The sequence below is a fragment of the Hylobates moloch genome, unplaced genomic scaffold, assembly GCF_009828535.3.
Source record: "Hylobates moloch isolate HMO894 unplaced genomic scaffold, HMol_V3 SCAFFOLD_6, whole genome shotgun sequence".
In the NCBI taxonomy this organism is placed as follows: domain Eukaryota; kingdom Metazoa; phylum Chordata; class Mammalia; order Primates; family Hylobatidae; genus Hylobates; species Hylobates moloch.
This window is the reverse complement of record NW_026652281.1, coordinates 109,892,039-109,914,299: the sequence shown is the minus strand read 5'-3', so window position 1 is coordinate 109,914,299 and position 22,261 is coordinate 109,892,039. Positions and strand designations below refer to the sequence as shown.

Below are 22,261 nucleotides of genomic sequence, written 5' to 3'. Positions count from 1 at the left end.
GAGACAGAGTCTCACTCTGTCCCCCAGGCTGGAGTGCAGTGGCGTGATCTCGGCTCACTGCAACCTCCGCCTCCTGGATTCAAGCAATTCTCCTGCCTCAGCCTCCCAAGTAGCTGGGATTACAGGCGAGCGCCACTACACCTGGCTAATTTTTGTATTTTTAGTAGAGACGGGGTTTCACCATGTTGGTCAGGCTGGTCTCAAACTCCCAGACTTAGGTGATCCGCCCACCTCGGCCTCCCAAAGTGCTCGGATTACAGGTGTGAGCCACCGCACCTAGCAATTTGTTGTTGTTTTTTTATAGAGATGAGGTTTTGCCATGTTGGCATGCCGGGTCTCGAAACTCCTGCCCTCAAGTGATCCTCCCACCTTAGCTCCCAGAGTGCTAGGATTACAGGTGTGAGCCACCGTGCCCAGCTGAATAGTTTTCTTTCTTTCTTTTTTTTTTTTGAGACAGAGTCTCACTCTGTCACCAGGCTTTAGTGCAGTGGTGCAATCTCAGCTCACTGCTACCTCCGACTCCGTAGTTCAGCCTCTGGAGTAGCTGGGATTACAGGCACGCACCACTATGCCCAGCTAATTTTTGTATTTTTAGTAGAGATGGGATTTCACCATGTTGGCTATGATGATCTCGATCTCCTGACGTCGTGATCTGCACGCCTCGGCCTCCCAAAGTGCTGGGATTACAGGTGTGAGCCACTGCGCCTGGCCTAGTTTTCATTTTTGAAATACACATTGTGCAACATTTTGAGGAGACTCAGGGTAGCGTGATTTAGCACATGGGTCAGACTTGGCTTCAAATTTTGGCTTTATTACTAAACAAACTGTCTGGGTGACCAGTTTTTGTTTTGTTTTGTTTTAATCTTTTTATTTTAAGTTTTCCCCATTGGCATTTACAGCTCAAAGAAGTTGGGGGAGCTTATAGTGAATATCTTAAATGTAGTCTTTTCCAAAAGCTTTAATTGTGTAGGCCAGTGGAGATTGTTCTTTGGCTTTCATTTTTAACCTAATAGTTATCTTCTTGATAAGATTTCCATGGGCGAAGCATTCGCATTATTAGTGCAGTAGTATAAAACCTGTTTCATGCAGAACAGTGACAGGAGAAGCCTGAATATCTGGAGTCTAAGCCTATTTTTTGCTGCTAAAGCTTTTGCTAATTCTAAGCTTTTCAGATGTTAACATGTCTGACAGGTATATTGTATTACAGATAGAAATATGTACTTTTAATAGGTGGTGATTTCTGATGCTAATGCATAGCATCACCCTTCGTAATGTTATGACTTACATCCTAACTTAGGGCGACAAGTGAGCAGTGAGTGCCAGGGGGAGATGTTGGATTACCGACGCATGTTGATGGAAGACTTTTCTCTGAGCCCTGAGATCATCCTAAGCTGTCGTGGGGAGATTGAACACCATTGTTCCGGATTACATCGAAAAGGGCGGACCCTACACTGTCTGATGAAAGTAGTTCGAGGGGAGAAGGGGAACCTTGGAATGAACTGCCAGCAGGCGGTAAGGAGACATTTGCTATTGGCATTTTGAATGTCCCATTTATCAGCTGAGGAGCCTCTTCCTGATGCTGTCCCACCTTGCTTTATATGGATCATCTGTGATACCACGTTGAACATTAGGTGCTAATGACCAGAGACTGAACGTTGCTTCTTCAGGCATATCTCAGTAAGAATGTGGCATTTGCTACAGAGCAAAAGTTTGAGCTCATAATCAATAAAAAGAATTGTCTTCTTAGATAGATAGAATGCATTATTTGCTAGAGTTCCTAAAGAAAGGGCAGCTTGCTAGACTGGATTTCCTAAACTCAGAATCAAGGCAAACCAGGTTCCAATCAATGAGGATAAGTCCTCTACCAAGAGAGAATTTGCCGGTTGTAATAGGTTTGATTGAGTTGAGGCTGAAAAAGAGTTGATATGAATTGAAATTTTTTCTAAGAGTTTCTTTCTGTTACTGATTTGCAGCGTGACATGAATTCCTGGCCTGAAGGGATCAAGAGAGCGTGTCATTTTTGAAATCACACTATCTTTTCTTCATATACTAGGGCAACTATGCATGGAAGAGCCATTTTCTTTTTAATTTAATTTAATGTTAAGTTCCAGGATACATGTGCAGGATGTGCAGGTTTGTTACATGGGTAAACATGTGCCATGATTTTTCTATCCCTAAACCTCACAGTTAGCATACTTTGCTTGGGAAGATAAAGTTCTTCTTGATCTAGCATTTATAAACAGCTGAATAACTATAGGTCAGGTACAAAACACAAGTTAATGTATTAGAGATTTAGTACATCTCTTTCATTCCTGTTGTCCATGTTGATTACTTTTTACTGGATAGGAGTCTTAGAGCAACTTAACATACCACGTGCACCAGTGTGCCCTGTGCAGTGAACTTTCCTTTAGGGAGCACAAGAGATAGTTTCGCTTTATATCCTAGAATAGTAGAAACTTGAGGCTCTCCTCCCTCAGTGTAACTTTAGAAAGCCACAATCAGTCCATTATTTTGTAGTTGGCATTTTTATTAAAAACTGGGTATCAACTCGAATTTTATTTTCCTGATAATCGTGTAAAATCAGATTTTTACAGTCTGAAACAAAACTTTGCAGTCTGAAACACAACAGTTTTATAGAATTTGGATGTGAAGTGAAATTATATCTTAGCTTTAGTTACTCACCTTGACCCAGAGTAGACACCAGTGCATGTGTGCACGTGTGTCTGTGTGTGTGTACACACACATGCATGTCTATGCATCCCATGGTGGGAAAATAGACAAATGTAACTTCTTTAAAATACCAACCTGGGCAGCAGGGAAGGCTTCTGGAATCTGCTGTTTGATTTTGCCACAGTGTTGTTGCTAAGGTGCAGTTGTTGCTAGTGACTTCCTTGGGAAACCTCTGTGCCAGTGTAGGTCCTGGGACCCAGACCAAAAATGAATCAGGAGACAGCCTATATTTGCATTTTATCTTTAAAGCAGCACAGAAAGGTTGTTGTGGGGGAGGGGGGGGTTAGGAATGAACCTACCTTTTTTTTTTTTTTTTTTTTTTTTGAGACAGAGTCTCACTCTTGTTGCCCAAGCTGGAGTGCAATGGCGCAATCTCTGCTCATTGCAACATCCACCTCCCGGGTTCAAATGATTCTCCTGCCTCAACCTCCCAAGTAGCTGGGATTACAGGCACCCACCACCAATCCCAGCTAATTTTTGTATTTTTAGTAGAGATGGGGTTTCACCATGTTGGCTAGGCTGGTCTTAAACTCTGGACCTCAGGTGATCTGCCCGCCTCATCCTCCCAAAGTGCTGGGATTACAGGTGTAAGCCACCATGCCCTGCCTAAACCTGTCTTTTTACTGAGGCTACACTTGTAGTAAAGGATACAGAAGAAAGAAAATAGACTGGTTTGACTTTATTTCGAGGCACCTAATTCACACCCAGGTCTTTTTAAAATGTAGGTTGTTTAAAGAACTAGTGACTCAACTTGAAAGATACATAAGTACCGCCCACGTCACCCTTTGTGCCCAGAAGAAAAGTACTTTCCAAATCTAGAGGGTGGCTTCAAATAGTGAAACATATGGTTTTGCCCATATTAAATTTAGCCAAGTGGGGCTGGGCATGGTGGCTCACATCTATAATCCCAGAACTTTGGGAGGCCAAGGCAGGCAGATCACTTGAGGTCAGGAGTTCATGACCAGCCTGGCCAACATGGTGAAACCCCGTCTCTACGAAAAATGAAAAATTAGCCAGGCATGGTGGCGCGCACCTGTAGTCCCAGCTACTCGGGAGGCTGAGGCAGGAGAATCGCTTGAACCTGGGAAGCAGAGGTTGCAGTAAGCCGAGATCGCACTACTGCACTCCCGCCTGGGCAACAGAGCAAGATTCCGTCTCAAAAAATAAAAAATTAAAACGTTAAAATAAAATAAAAAATAAATTTAGCCAGGTGGGAAAGAAGCGCTTTATTTTTATTTTTATGGACCCAGGGTTTTTAGCTTTTGCCCACAAAAATTGAAGGCCTAAATGATCCAAAGGGAGAAAAATGTCCTTAGTCTTCTGCTACAGTATCCATCCCCAGTCAAATTGACAAATGTTTTAAAATAATTCGTTTTGGGAGAGTTTATTTTTATTTCTTTTTTGTTGTTTTTGTTTTTTAAGTGATGGGATCTCACCGTGTTGCCCAGGCTGGTCTCAAACTACTGGGCTCAAGCAGTCTGCCGTCTTTGGCCTCCCAAACTGCTGGCATTACAGGCATGAGCCACTGTGCCTGGCCCCTTTTTTCTTTCTTTTTCAAATTTTTCTTCCTAATACAGCAGACTTCAATACCTGTCTGTGGCTGACCATTAGTTTTCCCTGTTCTCTGCTTGGTGATTGATTTAGTGATTTCTCAACAGGTAGTAAGCTGTAAAGCGTAAGGATAATTATCATCTTGTTGAGTACTTACTCTCCCAAATGCACTATAATCATGAACTGTGAAATTCTCTTCATTCATGGCTGAGTGTGGGCCCAGGCTCTCCTAGGCCAAAGATAACTGCCAGTCTTATTCTCTAGTCATCTCTCTGAAGCGTTTTCCCAGGTTTTCCTAAGCATGCCAGGGGCTGGAATAGGTGTATAATCATGTAGCAATTCACATTTTCAGTGTTTATTTCCCACGCTACTGTCACTAAATTCCAGAGGGGTAATGATCCCTGGAACTGTTAGCCCACTAGGCTCTATAGGGCATTCATTTTTGCCTGTAAATAGTTGCAGTCTAGTGCATGTATTGTTTCTTAAAGTTTGCCTGTCAGTCATGGATATTTAACTGATACAGTTCTTGCAGAGACTTGCAGACTCCCATGTTGCTTCCAACTTTTCTCAGAAAAAGATGTAAATGCTTTGGTCTTTGTCAACAAATGTCATAAGTAACATTGGTAATCATTCGATAGTAATTTTCCTACCAGCTAACCACAGCAATTTGTAGCTTTCCCAAATTGCCACCAAGAATTTTTGGTATAAATAACTTCTATCCTAGAATATTGGAAATCTTTCATGTTTCTCTTTTCTGGATTACCAGCTTCTTTCAGGATAATAGAATTTTGTGGGTTTTTTCCTTTATTTCCTTTTGATTATGGTTCTCTGATAAATTTGTGATCTAACCTATGATCCCACAGTTGCTCCAGTGAAGGCCCTGTGGAATCATAGGTTAGATGTATAAGGATCAGAGGACAAATCAATGACACAACAGGGTTCCAGTTTTTTAACTTGGCAAAAGGGAACGCAAACCAGTAAGGATTATAGTTTTCAAATTTGTTTTCTATTATTAAAGATTTCTACCCCAGGTCTGGGTGTGGTGGCTCACGCCTGTAATCCCAGCACTTTGGGAGTTCGAGGCGGGCGGATCACTTGAGTTCAAGACCAGCCTGGCCAACGTTGCGAAACCTCATCCCGGCTAAAAATACAAAAGTTAGCCGGGAGTGGTGGCACATGCCCGTAGTCCCAGCTACTTAGGAGGCTGAGGCAGGAGAATCACTTGAACCTGGGAAGTGGAGGTTGCAGTGAGCAGAGATCATGCCACTGCATTCCAGCCTGGATGACAGAGCGAGACTCTGTCTCAGGGGGAGAAAAAAAAAAAAGATTTCTACCCCAAAATACCATCTGCTACTTATCTGTAGTAATAATCATCTTTCATGTCTGTAAAATGCTTTGCAGTTTATCTAATATTCTCCCATATATTATTATTTCTTACAATTTTCTGCAGTTAAAGAAACTAAAACTTAGAGGTAATCAATTTGTCCATGTTCTTAAAGCTAATCTGTCAGAGCCAGAACTATTAATAGAACTCAGTTCTTTTGATTTTAATTTAGTGCTTTTTAATCTATGCCCCAAGTGCCTTAAAGGCAGGAAAAAAAAATGTGAAGTACCTATTCTCCTGTCTTTCCTTTGTTCCATGACAAGATGGAAAAGTAAATGATAAAGAATATGGTCTCATTTCCAGCTGCATAATGACAAGTATTTTTCTATGTACTTATAATGAGCAAGCTCTGGTTTACCTCTTGGTTATAGAAAAATAGTTGAGGAAAATTGGAAATTATAAATACCATAATCTTGTTTTTTGTAATGGATATTTCTGCAAGTTAAATGAAATTGCACATCTGCTTTAATAAAGCACAGCACACTTGACTTAATACCAGTGTCTTTGCAGCAAAATTGAAATTCTAGATTCTTATGACCCAATTAGGTCTCTAAGTGAAAATGTTCTTTATTTACTCTTTTCCACTTAATTCTGGCTTTGCTGTGAGCACCAGGTTTAGTAATCTGATTAACAAGTAGGCAGATAAAAGCAAAGAGGCAGTCCCCATCAATGACTCAAACAGAAAAACCTGCAGTCAAGGTAGAGCAACCAGTTGGAAAGTATTTGGCAAACGCTCTTGAGCTTGGCTAGTGACAACTGTAGACAGCTTTATTGGAGTACATTGTGGTAAATAGGACTGAGTAACTGTATGAAGACACTGCTCTTCCCTAGCACCTAAGTGACTTTCTTTCTTCCTTCTTAATTTGTTTTAATTCAGCTTCAAACACTGATTCAGGAGACTGACCCTGGTGCAGATTACCGCATTGATCGAGCTTTGAATGAAGCTTGTGAATCTGTAATCCAGACAGCCTGCAAACACATAAGATCCGGAGACCCAATGTAGGTTATCTTCTCCGTGGTATTTATCCATATTGTATTTTATTTGGCAGCACAGGGAACATTCCTTCAAATGACTTTTGGGTGGTTTGACATCTTAACTGAAATTTTGTTGAACAAGTTGAACATACACCAACTTTTATTAAAACTAGTATTGGAATTAAAACCTAGGATCTGCCTCATCCATGATATAGAGACACCTAGACCCAATATTGTGATGGTGTTTACTGACAATGACTGAGCATATATGGACCTATTTATTAGGTTACTGAATAGTTTTATATCACGATCAAATAAAAATGAAAGAGAGAAACACTAAGGATAGGTGGTACATACTTTGGCACTCTGTACTTTTCATCCTAGTTGTATATTGACTCATTGTATACATTGACTACTTGGTAATCATTAGAAAATACTTGAAACAGAAAATAGAAATAGAATACAAAATGTGGTAGTTGGAGGGAGTAGTAATGGACAAAATGAATACTAAAGTTGCAGCCAAGATCTAGAAAAGCTGAATAAATGCTGTATTAAAGTATTCTCATTATTTAGTTCTATGATGTAAAAACAGCTCTTAAACCGTGGCTGGATGCAGCAGCTCATGCCTGTAATTGTAGTGCTTTGGGAGGCCGAGGTGAGAGGATCACTTGAAGCTATGAGTTTGAAACCAGCCTGGGCAATATAGCTAGGCAACATAAACGTTTTTAAAATCAGCTGGCGTGGTGGTGCATGCCTGTAGTCCCATCTACTTGGGAGGTTGATGTGGGAAGATTGCTTGAGCCCAGGAATTCAAGGTTACAGTGAGTTATGATCATACCACTGCATTCCAGCCTAGATGACAGAGCAAAACCCTGTCTCAAAAAGCCAAACCAGGCCAGGCACGGTGGCTCATGCCTGTAATCCCAGCACCTTGGGAGGCTGAGGCTGGCGGATCACCTGAGGTCCGGAGTTCGAGACGAGCCTCTAACCAAAGTGGAGAAACCCCGTCTCTACTAAAAATACAATTTTTTTTTTTTTTTCAAGACAGAATCTTTCTCTGTAGCCCAGGCTGGAGTGCAGTGGCGTGATCTCACTTACTGCTACCTCTGCCTCCCGTATCCCGGTTCAAGCAATTCTCCTGGTTCAGCCTCCCAAGTAGCTGGAATTACAGGCACACGACACCATGCCCAGCTAATTTTTGTATTTTTAGTAGAGACAGGGTTTTACCATGTTGGTTAGGCTGGTCTTGAACTCCTGACCTCGTGACCCACCCACCTCGGCCTCCCAAAATGTTGGGATTACAGGCACGAGCCACCACGCCCGGCCAAAAATACAAAATTAGTGGGGTGTTGGTGGCGCATACCTGTAATCCCATTTACTCAGGAGGCTGAGGCAGGTGGAGCCAAGATCGTGCCATTGCACTCCAGCCTGGGCAACGAGCAAAACTCGATCTCAAAAAAAAAACAAACAAACAAACAAAAAAACAAAAAACCCAGTTGCAAGCAAGAACAGCTTTCCCATTCTGCAAAAATCTTTATAGCCTGCAGTTGGCCATACCTAACAACAAAATGAGTATAGTCCATGTTTGTCTCATGCTGCTATGCAAGAACTCCTGCTGTTCATGCTGTGCTAGAGAATTAGAAAATCATATTCTTCCTCAAAGCTTTCTGTGTGGTTAAACACACTTAAAACTAATTAAGAATATTTACCAATGTAAAAATAACCACATCAACCAAAGAGGGGGAAGGGGAGAGGGAAGAAGGAAGAACTGCTACAGATGAAAATACATTTAAGATACTTATCAGTTAACCTTTTCTGGATCCTGATTTGAACAAACTTGTAAAAAAAAATAATAATTGAAAATATTTGGGCTGGACACGGTGGCTCACGCCTGTAATCTCAGCACTTTGGGAGGCCGAGTCAGGCGGATCACGAGGTCAGGAGATCGAGACCATCCTGGCTAACACAGTGAAACCCCGTCTCTACTAAAAATACAAAAAAATTAGCCGGGCGTGGTGGTGGGCACCTGTAGTCCCAGCTACTTGGGAGGCTGAGGCAGGAGAATGGTGTGAACCTGGGAGGCGGAGCTTGCAGTGAGCCAAGATTGCTCCACTGCACTCCAGCCTGGGCGACAGAGCGAGACTCCATCTCAAAAAAAAAAAAAAAAAAAAAAATTGAAAACTAACAGGGTATTATATGATCGTAAAGCTTTTAAAATAATTGCTTAGTGGTGTGATAATGATATTAATTCCTTATATTTTAAAGAAACATGCTGAAACATTTACAAACGAAATGATGGGGTATCTGAGATTTTGCTTTAAAATATCAGCAGAGAGGCCTAGAGTTAAAACAGACTTGGCCATAGATTGATAAAGTTATGGGGAGGGAAGGTGGCTGTTACATGATTCTGTACTTTGCGTGCTGGAAAGTTTTCATAACCAGTTAAAAATACAGCAGCTGCACACTGCTCTTGTGCATGCATAGTCTTCAGTGCTGAGTGGCTCTGAAGTTGATTGAAGGCATAACCACTGTCAGGTTCAGTTAATTTGAATGATTCTCAGAAAAATAAATCTGATTGCCCTAAGAAAATAACTAAAAGCCTTCTTCTACAGACCAGGGAAATATTATATTGACATAGAGTTCTGAACGCTTCTCTCTTATTACAATTTTACCTATTTTATGGCTAGGATCTTGTCGTGCCTGATGGAACATTTATACACAGAGAAGATGGTAGAAGACTGTGAACACCGTCTCTTAGAGCTGCAGTATTTCATCTCCCGGGATTGGAAGTGAGTATTTTGAAGCCAAAGTAAATGTATTGCCTCAGCCTGTTCTCCTGTGTAGTCATAATTACGTGTATTTATAAAAATAATCAGTAGGAAACTCTTTTTGTTCAGTTGTGGGACAGCTAACACACTCCAATCCCCTGAAAAACTATTCTTTATCACTTTCAGAACATTATCTAAAAGCAGAGTCAGCCCACTACCAGCCTGTACCCCACATCCTTGTTCACCACTACTTTGGAAGTCAGGGTCAAAATGTTTCTGATACTACAAAGATCTGTCTAGTAAGAAGTATGGCACCTGTAGGGGTGGCAAAAGCACCTTCAGATATGTCTCTAAGAAGAAAATAGTGCAGTTGTGTTTTTATTGATTTGCAGTGGTTACGGGAATTGGCTTTTATTTATTCAGAGTTACTGAATTAAGTCTGTCTTAAGAGGTTTTTGTCAATAAGTGACAACTTGATTCTCTAATTTCCCTCTCATTCTGTTAACAAAAAGTGGTGGGGGTGGGAGGATGAACTAGGAGAAGGATCTGTATTACAGCCAGAATCACTGAGTTCATTGGCTGTCATTCGCCTCCTCTTTCCGCATCTTGCTTTCTCTCCCCACCTCCAAAGCAGCCAGTACTGGATCCGACTGCTCCTCTAGCTTTTCAAGTTCAGTGGCTTCTCCATTCGGTTGTTAAGCCACCATGGTGTGGTAGTTAACTTTTTTTGGTGATTAATATATATTTTGGCCAGACACAGTGGCTCACACCTATAATCCCAGCAGTTTGGGAGGCCTAGGCAGGAGGATAGCTTGAGGCCAGGAGTTTAAGGCCAGCCTGGTCAACATAGCAAGACCTTGTCTCTACAAAAACTAAAAAAAAATTAGCCAGGTACGGTAGTGTGCACCTGTAGTCCTAGCTACTTGGGAGGCTGAAGCAGGAGATTCACTTGAACTGGGTGTGGTGGCTCACGCCTGTAATCCCAGCACTTTGGGAGGCTGAGGCGGGAGGATCACAAGGGCAGGAGTTCGAGACCATCCTGGTTAACACGGTGAAACCCCATCTCTACTAAAAACACAAAATTAGCTGGGCTTAGGTGGTGCACGCCTGTAGTCCCAGCTACTTGGGAGGCTGAGGCAGGAGAATGGCTTAAAACCTGGGAGGCGGAGGTTGCAGTGAGCCAAGATTGCGCCTGGGCGACAGAGTGAGACTCTGTCTCAAAAAAAAAAAGGAGATTCACTTGAGCCCAGGAGCTGTAGGTTACGGTGAGCTGTGATCATGCCACTGCATGCTAACAGTGAGACCCTATCTCAAAAAACGTGTGTGTGTGCATGTGTTTTGCCCACATACTTTACTAGAAAGAGATTACTTGAAGATTCAGTGTATTCTTATTTCTATTCCTTCAAATTAGCTCTGGAAAGGACTACAGAAAGCTGGGCTGTAATTTCCCTTTGCTTACTCAGGCCATCTAAACCTAAATAGTCTACTGAGTGTATTGCCTTAATCAAAATCACATTTTCTCCTCTAATTCCTTCCCCCATAATAAAAAAAAAAGTGCTGCATAGTTACTCATTAAATATTCATTCTTAATAGTTACTCATTAAATATTAGCTTTTTTCTCCCATTAACTAGCCATCTACCAAAGTTGACAATATAATATGGACAGAATTAAGCATGCCCTGGTCTGATGTGGAGAGGAAGCAGGCTCATTGTCTAATCCACTGTCTCCAGATTCAGAGTTAAATGTCAAGGCTTATAAATATGATAAGCACACTCAAGTAACCAAAAAGATAACCACCTTACCTGGCACAGGAAGAAGAAAGAAAATTGAATAGGAGACTGTTTATCTTGCCATTTCCTGATCTTACTGAATCTAATATATTACATAGGGTTGAACTTCATTCCTACTTAGAAAAAGGTATTTAGTAAAAAGTATTAAATAAAAAGTTGTGAATTGCCTGGTGGTGGCTACAACTCTAGTTTCCTGTTTTCAACCAGGGCATGTGAGTGCTAAGTCTATTAAAATGTTAGGTATCTAACAAAGCCAAGATATCTTTGAGGGAGAATTTAAATCTTCTGTAGAAGGTTAACAAACTTCTTTTTTTTTTTTTTTTTTTTTGAGACGGAGTCTCGCTCTGTCACCCAGGCTGGAGTGCAGTGGCGCGATCTTGGCTCACTGCAAGCTCCGCCTCCCGTGTTCACGCCATTCTCCTGCCTCAGCGTCTCCGAGTAGCTGGGACTACAGGCGCCCACCACCATGCCTGGCTAATTTTTTGTATTTTTAGTAGAGACGGGGTTTCACCGTGGTCTCGATCTCCTGACCTCGTGATCCGCCCGCCTCAGCCTCCCAAAGTGCTGGGATTACAAGCGTGAGCCACTGCGCCCGGCCCAACAAACTTCTATAGAAGGTTATTCTCCTGTCTAGGCCTCCCACAGTGCTGACCACTGTCTGTTCATTAAGAACAGAATTCATGGCTGGGTGCGGTGGCTTATGCCTGTAATCCCAGCACTTTGAGAGGCCAAGGCAGGCTGATTGCTTGAGCTCAGGAGTTTGAGACCTGTCTGGACAATATGGCGAGACTCTGTCTCTACCAAAAATATCAAAAAAGAGCCTGGTGTATGCCTGTTGCCCCAGCTACTTGGGAGGCTGAGGTGGCAGGATTGTCTTCAAGCCCTGGGGGACAGAGGTTCCAGTGAGCCAAGATAGCACCACTGCACTCTAGCCTGGGTGACAGATTGAGAGATCCTGTGTCAAAAAAAAAAAAAAAAATTCAGGAATATACTGTTACATATCTTCTGTCTCCACGCCCCTGGAAGTGATTATCAATGAGTATACAAGCAAACACCTCGTAAAAACCCTGAGCCTATGTTAGAAGGAAATGTCTATTAATTAGTGGTTATCTTTTAACTCTTAACCTTATAGGCTGGACCCTGTACTATACCGCAAGTGCCAGGGAGACGCTTCTCGTCTTTGCCACACCCACGGTTGGAATGAGACCAGTGAATTTATGCCTCAGGGAGCTGTGTTCTCTTGTTTATACAGACACGCCTACCGCACTGAGGAACAGGGAAGGAGGGTATGCAGTGAATATCGACTTCATTTCTTCTTATTGTCATTTGTTTTTTAAATTGTTTGCTGTATATTCTTCTGATTTCAGTCATCTTAGGAAAACTTTTTAGACTATTTTGTGGGGAGAGGATTGCTGCACTTCTAGAAATTTCTTCCTTCCATGAGTGCACTTAGAGTTGCCCTACCAGCTTCTATCATCTGATTTTATGTTTTTAACAAAGTGGTTGGGGGAAGATTTCCAGAGTTTTTTTTTTAATTCCCAAAATCTGAATCACAAATGGACAGTTAAATTCTGCTGTCCTAACTTTATTTAGGTTTAAGGATCCATTAGAAGCTTTTAGCCAGGCTTTTAGGCTTTTCCTCTTGGCAGCTGAACACATTCGCATTGTCTGCCCATGGACTGGTTGGAGCAGAAACCTCCATACCTCAGTCTCTTGGTATTTATCTGCCCCAACTGCTGCCTTTTGTTGGGATGTTTGTGTGTGCTTGGCTCTCGGCAGCATCGGCTGCTTCCCGGTGCATACTGACATGCACTTGTTCTCCATGATGGCTTTCTCTACCTTCTGAGATGCTCCATTATCAGTCCTGCCTTTGTTCCAGAGAGTTGAGATGGTATCACTTCTCATCCATCCTTAGAAATACCCCTTCTGAGCTTAATGCAAAAGCCTGGCTATCTCGAATCCAGAATGAGGGGACTCAGAAGGAAATGGCGTACTTCAGTTGCTGCACCCTAACCCAGTGTTTATACTGCTGTGTGAGAAAATGTGGGAATTTTTTTTTTTCTCTCCATATAATGAGCCTCTCATTAACCATGGGGGCTCCTAAATCCTGGCATCTTTCTAGTCACTATAGTGACTAGGGGGTAGGAGGTTTCTTCTCTTTTAAATAAGGAGTTGGAGTCTAGGGTGCTAGTGTTCTTTTTTCTTTTTTTTTTTTTAATTGAGGTGAAATTCGCATAACATAAAATTAACCTTTTTTTTTTTTTTTTTTTTTTTTTGAGACAAAGTCTCACTCTCGAATGTGTCTCACTGCACACCAGGCTGGAGTGCAGTGGCACAATCTTGGCTCACTGCAACCTCTTCTTCCTGGGTTCAACTGATTCTCCTGCCTCAGCCTCCCGAGTAGCTGGGATTACAGGTGCCTGCCATCATACCCGGCTAATTTTTTTTTTTTTTTTTGTATTTTTAATAGAGACGGGGTTTCACCATGTTGGCCAGGTTGGTCTTGAACTCCTGACCTCAGGTGATCCACCCATTTGGGCCTCCCAAAGCACTGGGATTACAGGCATGAGCCACCGCGCCTGGCCATAATAACTTTTTTTTTTTTTTTTGAGATGGAGTTTCGCTCTTGTTGACCCAGGCTGGAGTGCAGTGGCGCGATCGTGGCTCACCACAATCTCCGCCTCCTGGGTTCAAGTGATTTTCCTGCCTCAGCCTCCCGAATAGCTGGGATTACAGGCATGTGCCACTACGCCCGGCTAATTTTTGTATTTTTAGTAGAGACGGGGTTTCTCCATGTTGGTCAGGCTGGTCTCAAACTTCAGACCTCAGGTGATCCGCCCGCCTCAGCCTCCCAAAGAGCTGAGATTACAGGTGTGAGCCACCGCACCCGGCCTTAACCATTTTAGAGAGAAAAATTCAGTGACATTTAGTACATTTACAATGTTGTGTGGTAATCATGTCTATCTAGTTTCAAAACACTCCATGACTCCAAAAGGAAATCCTGTGTTCTATAAACAGTTACTTTCCATCCTTCCTGCCCCAGGTATGCTGGCTTTTTTTTTCTTTTTTGCAAGAGAGACTAACTGTATCTGTCAATAACAGCTTTGTCATGGCCCTTGGAAAAATACTAGTTTTCGCCTGCTTTACCCTCTGCTAATTCTTCATAGCTCATCTAGAAGAGTCCAGTCCTGTCTCATAATAACTGTTATATCTACGTTTTCCTGCTTTTTCTGATTTAGGTCAATTTGAACTCATTTCTCCTGAGTCAAGTATATATACTCTCTTGAATTGGATCTGACCTTCTACTTGGCGTTCATAGACTGACAAATTAGTTTTGCTAAACAAAACAACAAACATAAAACTCTCCAACTAACCTAGTCTGAATGAAGCCAGTTCACTTTTGTCAGGATACTCTCATAAAAGAATGTTGTTTTATATGGTATATTAGAAACTGCTGAATATGTATAATTGCATTCCTAAAGATACGGGCTTTTTGAAGCCTCCTTCACATTTTATTTTTTGATTTATTTTTTTTTTATGTATTTTTTTTTTTGAGACGGAATTTCGCTCTTGTTGCCCAAGCTGGAGTGCAATGGTGCATTCTCGGCTCACCACAACCTCCGCCTCCCAGGTTCAAGCAATTCTTCTGCCTCAGCCTCCCGAGCAGCTAGGATTACAGGCATGTGCCACCATGCCTGGCTAATTTTGTATTTTTAGTAGAGACGGGGTTTCTCCATGTTGGTCGGGCTGGTCTTGAACTCCCGACCTCAGGTGATCTGCCTGCCTCTGCCTGCCTCAGCCTCCCAGAGTGCTGGGATTACAGGCGTGAGCCACCGCACCTGGCCGCAACATTTAATTTTTATTCTGGAAGATATTGGAGGTGTAAAATTTGGGAAATAAAATACAGGGTTATTTGTTAGTTTCCTCATAACAGGTTTATCTCATATCTTTGTGTTTTTGTTTTGTTACCTTTCAAGTATTTAGCTCATTTTTTCTCATGCAGCTCTCACGGGAGTGCCGAGCTGAAGTCCAAAGGATCCTACACCAGCGTGCCATGGACGTCAAGCTGGATCCTGCCCTCCAGGATAAGTGCCTGATTGATCTGGGAAAATGGTGCAGTGAGAAAACAGAGACTGGACAGGTAGGTGACATCGCTTTCTGTTTATCTTACAATAATGATGATGTTAATGTTTAACGTTTTATGCAGAGTACAAACACCATAAAATCCATCTTTCTTTACCTTACAGACGTGATTTATTGTATTATTCAATATTTTCTCTGGAAGAAATTCTCAGGAAAATTTTCTCTCTGGTCTTTGTATCAGGAATAGTTGGCAGCGAGTTTGTCTTTGCATTATGGTTTTTGTATTTTGTATTTGATTATTTTCCCTCTTCCTGTTGCTTATTAAAACTTCTAGAGCCAAAGGTATGGCCTGCCTCTTACAGGTATATAAGATTTCATGGTAGGCATTTTTGTAGAAAGCTTACTACTGGGTCCATTTCACATCCTCTTAACGTATTTTCCTTTCCTTTTTGTTTCTCATCTTTATTCGTTTTACTCATTTTTAATTCATTTTCTCCATTAAGTCCTTTTGAGATAAGCAGGGTATAAATCTGTGCATATGTGAGTACTGGTCTGCATGAATAGTGGGCATGCCCTAGAACAGTCCCACAAAACATATAGAAATGGAATTTTTTCTCACCTGGTTGACAAATTGAAGCTCAGAAAAGTTAAGTGTATACATTTCCTTACCTAAAATTCAGTTCAGTTCATTATATAGCCTCTCTATCTGGGAAGCAGAGGGAAGGAGCAGCCCCCAAGAATTCCCTGAGTGCTATGATTGGCTCCTTAGGATTGTGTCCCAATTTAAGGGAAAGAAGGAAAGATGCATGACTGCAGGTCATGTGAGAAGCTAGCTGTCTTCCATCTGAATGCAGGATACTCAGCAGTAGGAGTAGCTGCGTGTTTAAAGCCACATAAATACTCAAGGAGTGAACTCAGGTTTCTGGGTTCTATTTGTACCACTACAAAACCCCCTCTGGAAGTACAGTATGAAAAAGTTACATGTACAGGAATTGGACTTTTTAAAGAAGAAACGTGGTTGCCTACTCAGGTCTGTTGAGCATAGGACTATCATGTTTGGCAGTCTGTTTCCTGAGCCTGCTACAATTCTGTTGGGTATATTGTTAGAAAATGCTTATAGTTGAGCTTTCTGTTGCCTCTGTCCAATGAAACAAGGGATATGGTGATTTGGAATCTCAGAAAATAGTTTCCTTTAGAACCCCGAGTAAAGTAAACTTTAGAAAGCTGCACTATATTGCAGTCCATCATGGAGAAGCTAAACTTAAGAATTCTTTTTTTTTTTTATTTTGAGACAGTTTCGCTTTGTCACCCATGCTGGAGTGCAGTGGCACGATCTCGGCTCACTGCAACCTCTGCCTCCCGGGTTCAAGCAAATCTCGTGCCCCAGACTCCTTAGTAGCTGGGATTACAGGCACCTGCCACCACACCCACCTGATTTTTTGTATTTTAGTAGAGGCAGGGTTTCACCATGTTGCCCAGGCTGGTCTCGAACTCTTGAGCTCAGGCAGTCTACCCGTCTCGGCCTCCCAAAGTGCTAGGATTACAGGTGTGAGCCACTGCGACCAGCCAGGATTCTGTTAATAGGATCTTTCTCTTAGCCATTTATTTTACTCCCAAAAGTTTGGGGTATTTTCCTTTAGCTTTTTTTTTTTCTTTTATTCTATAATTCCTACAACTCCTCTCTTCCCCTCACATTCTAATTCTGAAACAGAGAGATTCTTGCAGAATAGTAAGTTAAACTTGATCCTTTAACGGAGCACTTTCCTGAGAAATAGCTGTTGATATGCTTTGTGAAAGTGAGCTGATACGATACTTGAAACCTCTAAACCTGTAAACCTCTAGAAGGAATAGTAATAGACTAATGCTACAGATAGCTCCAGCTTGGTTTCCAAAGCCCAGACAAGATAGCTTTTAGGTACCCAAACTCTAGTGTGTTCACTTGTTTTTCTTCAGAGGACCCTTTTGATGTATACTGGAGTTAGAATCCCAGATCTGACTTGCAGGAGCTATCAGTTCTATCCTGTGTTCCAGACCCCTGGTTCCCAATTACTTTGCCAATAAAGAGTCTTAAAATAATCTGTGCTCTTCACTGTGAATTTGTCTGATGATCATTATTAAAGTGCATATTTAAAATGAGAGGTGACAAATTATCAAAGCACAGATTAAAAATGGAATCAAAGCCTGATAAGGTTTTTAGACTTTGAGGACACTTGAAGATTGATTCTCCTTGCACTTGTAGATTTGGTCTTCTGAGGGATTTGCACGGCTCTTTTTTTTTTTTTTTCTGAGATGGAGTTTCACTCTTGTTGCCCAGGCTGCGGTGCAGTGGCACGATCCTGGCTTAGTGCAGCCTCTGCCTCCTGGGTTCAAGCGATTCTCCTGCCTTAGCCTCCTGAGTTGCTGGGATTACAGGCGCCCACCACCGCACCTGGGTAGTTTTTGTATTTTTAGTAGGGATGGGGTTTCGCTGTGTTGGCCAGGCTGGTCTCGAACTCCTGACCCCAGGTGATCTGCCCACCTCAGCCTCCCAAAGTGCTGGGATCAAAGGCGTGAGCCACCGTGCCCAGCCTTTGCATGGCTCTTGTGCCCACTTGGCCCTCATAACCAACCTGCTACATGAAGTAATTATCTTTTCAACAATCTTAGTCTGGGGAATTAAGCAAAGCTTTTGTGTCCTGTTCAGTGAGGTAGTTTTAAAAAAGGAGAAAGGAGGACCACTGAAAAGGGAAGTGTCATGATGCTGATATCTCCCCTTCCCTTGTTCATGTATGTGACTGATAAATGCCAGTGGCTTGCCTTTATATTTGCAGGAGCTGGAGTGCCTCCAGGACCATCTGGATGACTTGGTGGTGGAATGTAGAGATATAGTTGGCAACCTCACTGAGTTAGAATCAGAGGTAAGTGGTATGCAGCTTACTCATTGGAGGAGAGTGGCTGCCAGCATCCTGGCCTTTTGTGTTTGGTTCTGCTGTTTCTAGACTCCTGAGAGTGCAGATTCTCTGTCAATCAAAAGAAACCTGTGCAAATTTTCCATATTTGTTTTATAAAGAAGTATATTATGTTGCTTTGTGAGCCCCTTCCCTCATTTCTCTAGAAAAACACTCTATACAGCCCTTTGGTTTTCTTCATAAATTAGATTTATCATACTCATTAGACTTGCCTCTGTTTCCCCCTTAAGATAGCAGCTGTACGGCCGGGCGCGGTGGCTCATGCCTTGAATCCCAGCACTTTGGGAGGCCGAGGCGGGCAGATCACGAGGTCAGGAGTTCGAGACCAACTTGCCCAACATAGTGAAACCCCGTCTCTACTAAAAATACAAAAATTAGCTGGGCGTGGTGAAACACGCCTGTAGTGCCAGGTACTTGGGAGGCTGAGGCAGGAGAATCACTTGAACCTGGGAGGCGGAGGTTGCAGTAAGCCTAGATTGTGCCACTGTACTCCAGCCTGGGCAACAGAGGGGGAGACTCTGTCTCAAAAAAAAAAAAAAAAAATAGCAGCAGTACTTCACATCACAGTCACATTCAAGAGCAATCTACACATTCCCATTCTCTCATCCTTCGCTCTTTTAGTTAGGTCATTTGGTAATGTTTGTGTGTTTCAGAACATAAAAGCTGAGGACTTCCAGCTCAGCATGGAAGATTGAATACCTATGTTTATCCCTGTTCCATCCTGAAACCCACTAAAATATTTTAAAAATGGGATTAGAGGCCAGGTGCAGTGGCTCACGCCTATAATCCCAGCACTTTGGGAGGCCAAGGCGGGCGGATCACAAGGTCAGGAGATCGAGACCATCCTGGCTAACATGGTGAAACCCCATCTCTACTAAAAATACAAAAAAATTAGCCAGGTGTGGTGGCGGGTGCCTGTAGTCCCAGCTACTCGGGAGGCTGAGGCAGGAGAATGGCGTGAACCCGGGAGGCAGAGCTTCCATTGAGCCGAGATCACACCACTGCACTCCAGCTCGAGCAACAGAGTGAGACTCTGTCTCAAAAAAAAAAAAAAAAAAAAAAAAAAGTCAAGACCATCCTGGCCAACACGGTGAAACCCCATCTCTACTAAAAATACAAAAATTAAATTAGCTGGGCATGGTGAAACAGGCCTGTATTGCCAGGTACTTGGGAGGCTGAGGCAGGAGAATCACTTGAACCCGGGAGGCAGAGGTTGCAGTGAACCGAGATTGCGCCATTGCACTCCCGCCTGGGCCGCAGAGCCAGACTCCGTCTCAATAAAAAGAAAAAAAAAGGGATTAGAAACCCTCATAAAGCACTGGGATGTTATTTAGAAATACAGAGGAGGGCAGCTAAACATGTTAAAGTTATTTTGTGGGGCCAGAAATCAGAGAAGTGGGGAACTACCATTTTGTCTTAAATCTTTTAGTACTCTATTTGAATTATCATAATTGGCATTATGTAAAATTACATTTCTCAACCAGTTCTTTTTTGCTTTCTAGTTTTCAGGAGTTCATTGCCTTCTCTCATTTTGTCATCTCCTCTCACATTATCATTATCATTATCATCATGGACTTATGAGAGCAGTCTGGGTGTATAGCTCTTTAAAGGAAGGTGTTTTTTCAGGAGCTAGTGTTGCACAGAGAAACCTCTGTTTAAAGGCATTATTAGTATGTGTTCCCCAGAAACAGTGGTTTGGCATCTGCTTTGAGGGCAGTGCTCTGGCTTATGAGCTTATAAACTGAAGATGGATATCAGTTACCCCTATTTTCATTTTGAACTACTTAGCATTTTGGGAAAATCTCCAAAGGCTTTGCATACTCTAATGTTATTGCTACATGTGTTTTTACCTCACTTTTCTTAATTCTGCCTTCTCATTTGTTCAGGCCGAAAGCGAATATGTCTGTAAAAATTTGCCTTTCAAAGTATAACAGAGGAGCAGTTCTATGTTTATTCTGGGGCTATCTACTTCAAATACTAGAATCGTTTCCAAAAGTATGTATTAGATTATTTGCCCATCAGATATTACTGATTCAGAAAGAGAAACTGCTCCTCCTCCACCCGTGCTCTTTCTAAAGCAGAAGTATTAATATATTTAATCTTCTACAGGATATTCAAATAGAAGCCTTGCTGATGAGAGCCTGTGAGCCCATAATTCAGAACTTTTGCCACGTAAGTGATGTCTGGAGGAGCAAGGGTTAAAAACAGAAATAAATTGACAGGGACTGTCCCCCGAGTATCTCAGACTCATCTCTGTCTTCAGCATGTGTTACTCTTGAGTGTTAGCCAGCTTTGACAAGTTAAAATTAAAAATGTAAACAGGCCAGATGTGGTGGCCAATACCTGTAATCCCAGCACTTTGAAGCCAAGGAGGAGCACTGGAGCCCAGGATTTCAAGACCAGCCTGGGCAACATGGCAAAATTCTGTCTCTACAAAAAATAGAAAAAATTAGCTGGGCGTGGTGGTACACACCTGTAGTTCAGTTACCTAGGGGGCAGAGGTGGGAGGATCACTTGAGCTCAGGAGGTCGAGGCTGCAGTGAGCAGTGATTGTGCCACTGCACTCCAGCCTAGGCAACAGAGGGAGACCCTATCTAAAAAAGAAAAAAGAAAATGTAAACAAGATCAAGAGAGTAGTGCCACCATCCTGGAACCTGTGTTTGATTAGCTTTTGTAGGTAAAAGCAGGTATGTGGCTAGCAGCAGTTACTGAGTTGCCCTTTTTAAGAAGAGATGGAACAGGGAACACCTATTAGTATGCAGGGTTGATTCCAGTACATCAGCCTAGGAATTGTTAGCATCAGCCTAGGAATTGTTAGCAGTAATAGTGGCTCCTCCTTCCAACTGTCTCCTAGTACCTCAATATTGAGTGAATTCTGATTATTTCTTATTCATTTACTGAACTGTTTAAATTGTGGGAGTGAAACATACCCAGGAACCTTTAGGATCTGACACTTGGGAGGCTATGTCAGATATTATCCCAAAAGCCAGCTGCTTTTCGGAAAGTGAACAAAAAAAGCATATATTCTTGTCTCATACAGAACACAGTGCTGTGTCAGTTTTATGCCACTGAATGTATACCACTGTGATTCTTCAGGCTTATTTTGATTACAATTTATGGTGTATCTTTTTTTTTTGTGAGGGCTTCTAGAATCAACCCTGCTTGCATTTGTTTCGGACTGGGCTACACGTTTTGTTCATTAATTGTTACCAATGAAGTGTAAATGCTTGCTGTCTTCCCCAGGATGTGGCAGATAACCAGATAGACTCTGGGGACCTGATGGAGTGTCTGATACAGAACAAACACCAGAAGGACATGAACGAGAAGTGTGCCATCGGAGTCACCCACTTCCAACTGGTCAGTGACACCTGGCTGCCGATATCCCATCATAGCTGCCTGGATGTTGACTGAATCCTTTCCTTTTTTGGAACATCAGAGCACCTCTGATGTTCTGTTAAAAATCCTTTTTTTCCAGCCAGGCATGGTGGCTCACGCCTGTAATCCCAGCACTTTGGGAGGCCGAGGTGGGTAGATCACTTGAGGCCAGGAGTTCGAGACCAACCTGGGCAACATGGTGAAATTCCATCTCTACGGAAAATACAAAATTAGCCGGGCATGGTGGCCCACACCTGTAATCCCAGCTGTTTCAAAGGCTGAGGCAGGAGAATTGCTTGAACCTGGGAGGTGGAGGTTGTAGTGAGCTGAGATCGCCACTGCACTCCAGCCTGGGCAACAGAGCAAGATTCCATCTTAACAACAACAAAAAAATCATTTTTTTCCAGCCGGGCATGGTGGCTCACGCCTGTAATTCCAGCACTTTGGGAGGCTGAGGCAGGCTGATCACCTGAGGTCAGGAACTCGAGACCAGCCTGGCCAACATGGTGAAACCCTGTCTCTATAAAAAATACAAAATTAGCTGGGTGTGATGGCGGGTGCCTGTAATCCCAGCTACTCGGGAAACTGAGGCAGGAGAATCACTTGAACTGGGAGGCAGAGGTTGCAGTGAGCCGAGATCGCACAACTGCACTCCA

General features: G+C 42.5%; 1 protein-coding gene across 2 annotated transcripts in view; it reads left to right on the top strand.

Moving 5' to 3' along the window:
- GLG1 (golgi glycoprotein 1) overlaps positions 1-22,261 on the top strand; it is a 163,212-nt gene that overhangs the window by 116,813 nt on the left and 24,138 nt on the right. For both annotated transcript variants that reach the window (XM_058441209.1, XM_032157894.2), the window contains exons 8-15: positions 1,298-1,512; positions 6,543-6,664; positions 9,328-9,429; positions 12,332-12,485; positions 15,203-15,340; positions 18,093-18,179; positions 20,340-20,402; positions 21,474-21,587. In XM_058441209.1, coding sequence (XP_058297192.1) covers positions 1,298-1,512; positions 6,543-6,664; positions 9,328-9,429; positions 12,332-12,485; positions 15,203-15,340; positions 18,093-18,179; positions 20,340-20,402; positions 21,474-21,587 — 995 coding nt within the window. The remainder of the gene's footprint in view (positions 1-1,297; positions 1,513-6,542; positions 6,665-9,327; positions 9,430-12,331; positions 12,486-15,202; positions 15,341-18,092; positions 18,180-20,339; positions 20,403-21,473; positions 21,588-22,261) is intronic.